At 55.4% G+C, this 2,351-nt stretch overlaps 1 protein-coding gene across 1 annotated transcript; it reads right to left on the reverse strand.

Annotated features, from left to right (window-relative positions):
* Nucleotides 1-335: 335 nt before the first annotated feature.
* LOC101021493 (metallothionein-1X) lies at nucleotides 336-2,087 on the reverse strand. The gene is made up of 3 exons (XM_003916903.3): nucleotides 1,949-2,087; nucleotides 1,284-1,349; nucleotides 336-569 (listed from the first exon to the last, which is right to left on the reverse strand). The coding sequence occupies exons 1-3, from the start codon at nucleotides 1,974-1,976 to the stop codon at nucleotides 478-480; spliced, it is 186 nt and encodes a 61-aa protein (XP_003916952.1). The 5' UTR covers nucleotides 1,977-2,087; the 3' UTR covers nucleotides 336-477.
* Between the last annotated feature and the right edge of the window lie 264 nt (nucleotides 2,088-2,351).

Here is a 2,351-nt window from a genome sequence, read left to right on the forward strand (position 1 = left end):
AAGCTCCCTGTTCCCCTCACTACTGAGAACCCCATGCCTCACTGTGTATGCAGTAGGTGCACCATAGGTGGCCGGTGAGTATAGGCTGTGTCACAGCTACACAAAAAGGGTAGCTACTACCTGTTAGCTGTTGCTAGAGGGTGGTAGAATAAACCCCCTAGTTTACCACAGTTCACAAAGGAGAGCCAAGGCCAGGCAGGACTGCAGGAACCTTGCACACAGACCCCCACTGCCATGGTCCCCTGTCTGAAATGCCCCACAATCTGGGTTTCCTACAACCCAACTGGAACCACGTGCCATATACCCAACGACAAATGAGGCGCCCGGAGCCAGAATCGTCTAGATGAATTTATTGCCATTCACATATTTCATAGAAAAAAAGATGTAGCAAACGGGTCAGGGATGTACCAAAAAAAAAAAAAATCCAGGTTTATACAGGTTGCTCTATTTACATCTGAGAGCAGGGCTGTCCTAGCATCAGGCACAGCAGCTGCACTTGTCCGATGTCCCTTTGCAGATGCAGCCCTGGGCACACTTGGCACAGCCCACAGGGCAGCAGGAGCAGCAGCCTGGGGAAGAAGGGGAGAGTGAGAGGTCAGAGCAGATTCAATCAGGCACCTCCCTGCCCCAACAGAGGCCTGGCTCAAGCCCTGCCTCCAGCCCCAGAGGACCATCATTTCAGGATGGCATGGCTTTGTCAGGAGAGAACTGGTGGATCTTTGGGATAAGGGTTTTATATGAAAAAGCTGCCCAGCCCCACCTGAGTCCGGGACAGGACAGAAGACTGGACAGGTATGGGAACAAAAGGAGGCCAGTTCCTCAAAACCTATACTTAAATGAAGAAAATCTTCATAATCAGACAGGGGGCAAACCCTTGACACAGCAGTTCTGGGGAAGGCCAGGGAAGCTCTGGGCTGCCTCTGCAGGAAAGGGCTGGATCATCAGGTTCCAAATCACCCGGGGTCTCCAAGATCCAGGGCCTTAAGTGCTTCAGGACCCAGAAAGGTTAAGAAGGCTGCATCAGGAGGCAGGAGACCTAGATTCACATTCCAGCTTTGTTCCCAACACTACCTGGTAACCTCTCTGGGCCTTGGTTTCTAGTTTGGTAATAAGAGACTGGGATTCACCCATTTTTAAGGCACTTTGAGGTCTGATTCTGAATCAGGTATTGAGGAAGGGGTTTGGGGAAGCTGGTCATAGGCCTGCCCCTGCCTGCAGAACTCTGGGTTCCCTGCTCTAACTTGGCCCATCCCCCAGATTCCCAGGGAAGGCCCCGCACTCACTCTTCTTGCAGGAGGTGCATTTGCACTCTTTGCATTTGCAGGAGCTGGCACAGGCACAGGAACCATCTGCAAGGAAGAGAAAAAGGCATTGAGCGGTGAGTGAGATGCGGAAGGTACAGCAGCTGGTCAATAACGCTTCAGTCCCGGCTCCTCTGTGCTGCAGGACCAGCCCTCAGAGCTCCTTTCCCGCTCGGAGGAGAGGGCGAGAACCCCATCTCCTCTCCCTTCATTCTGGGAAGGGCAAGTGTCCTCTTGCTTTTACCCCACAAGCAAGGTCCCAGGCTCCAGACACAGCCCAGGAACCCTAAGAAGCGGGGAGGCCAGAACCTTCTGTTCTGAACTCCGAAGAGGCAACAGCCCCCCGCGTTCCCATCCACTCTGGCTGCTCAGAGCCTGGTCAGGGCATTGGGGCTCAGCTAGCAGCGCCCTGACCAACTGGGTGACATGGAGCAGGACAACCTTGGGCCTCAGTACCTTCAACTCTGACTTAGAGGCGCAGGGAGGAGGGAAGTGGTCTCAGAGACGTGATCGGGAAGAAAGCACCTAACGAAATAAAGGAGCCCCTTCAGCTCAGAACTTAAAATGCGACTTCTTCAAACCCAGGAATAGTCTGTACTGTGGCTGGGAAACGCGCATCCCAAGGCGTGGAGCCAGGTGTCCCTTACCAGGCAAGCAGGAGCAGTTGGGGTCCATTTCGAGGCAAAGAGAAGCAGGAGTTCCCAATGAAGAGGCAAACACGCAGCGGGACAGACGAAAGGGGTGTGGAACCCAGGGACCGGCGGCTCCCTTTATAGCACGGGAAGCGGGCCGGGCGCAGAGGCCCCGTCCGGTCCTTGCACCCGCCCCCGCTGAGTCTGCACCGCCAGCAATCCTGGGCCGGGTGCACCACCCCGTGAGCCCAGAGCCGGGCGCACCGCCGGGCCCGAACTTTTGACCCAGCTTATTGTGAATCTGGCGGTACGTGGCGTCCCTGGCGTCCTGCCTGCCCTTCCCAATTTCCCTGGCATTGCCTGCTTCTCCCTTTCCTAGAAGTGCCAGGAAACTTGGAATCCCAGCCGTCTACACACC

This window comes from Papio anubis, chromosome 18, assembly GCF_008728515.1.
Source record: "Papio anubis isolate 15944 chromosome 18, Panubis1.0, whole genome shotgun sequence".
Lineage (NCBI taxonomy): Eukaryota > Metazoa > Chordata > Mammalia > Primates > Cercopithecidae > Papio > Papio anubis.

What these genes read in the sequence shown, in the direction of transcription:
- LOC101021493 (XM_003916903.3), bottom strand. Translation starts at nt 1,976, where the DNA reads ATGGACCCCAACTGCTCCTGCTTGCCTG. An exon ending in CAACTGCTCCTGCTTGCCTG is followed by an intron (nt 1,350 to 1,948) that starts GTAAGGGACACC and finishes TCTTCCTTGCAG; the next exon opens with ATGGTTCCTGTGCCTGTGCC. An exon ending in ATGCACCTCCTGCAAGAAGA is followed by an intron (nt 570 to 1,283) that starts GTGAGTGCGGGG and finishes CTTCTTCCCCAG; the next exon opens with GCTGCTGCTCCTGCTGCCCT.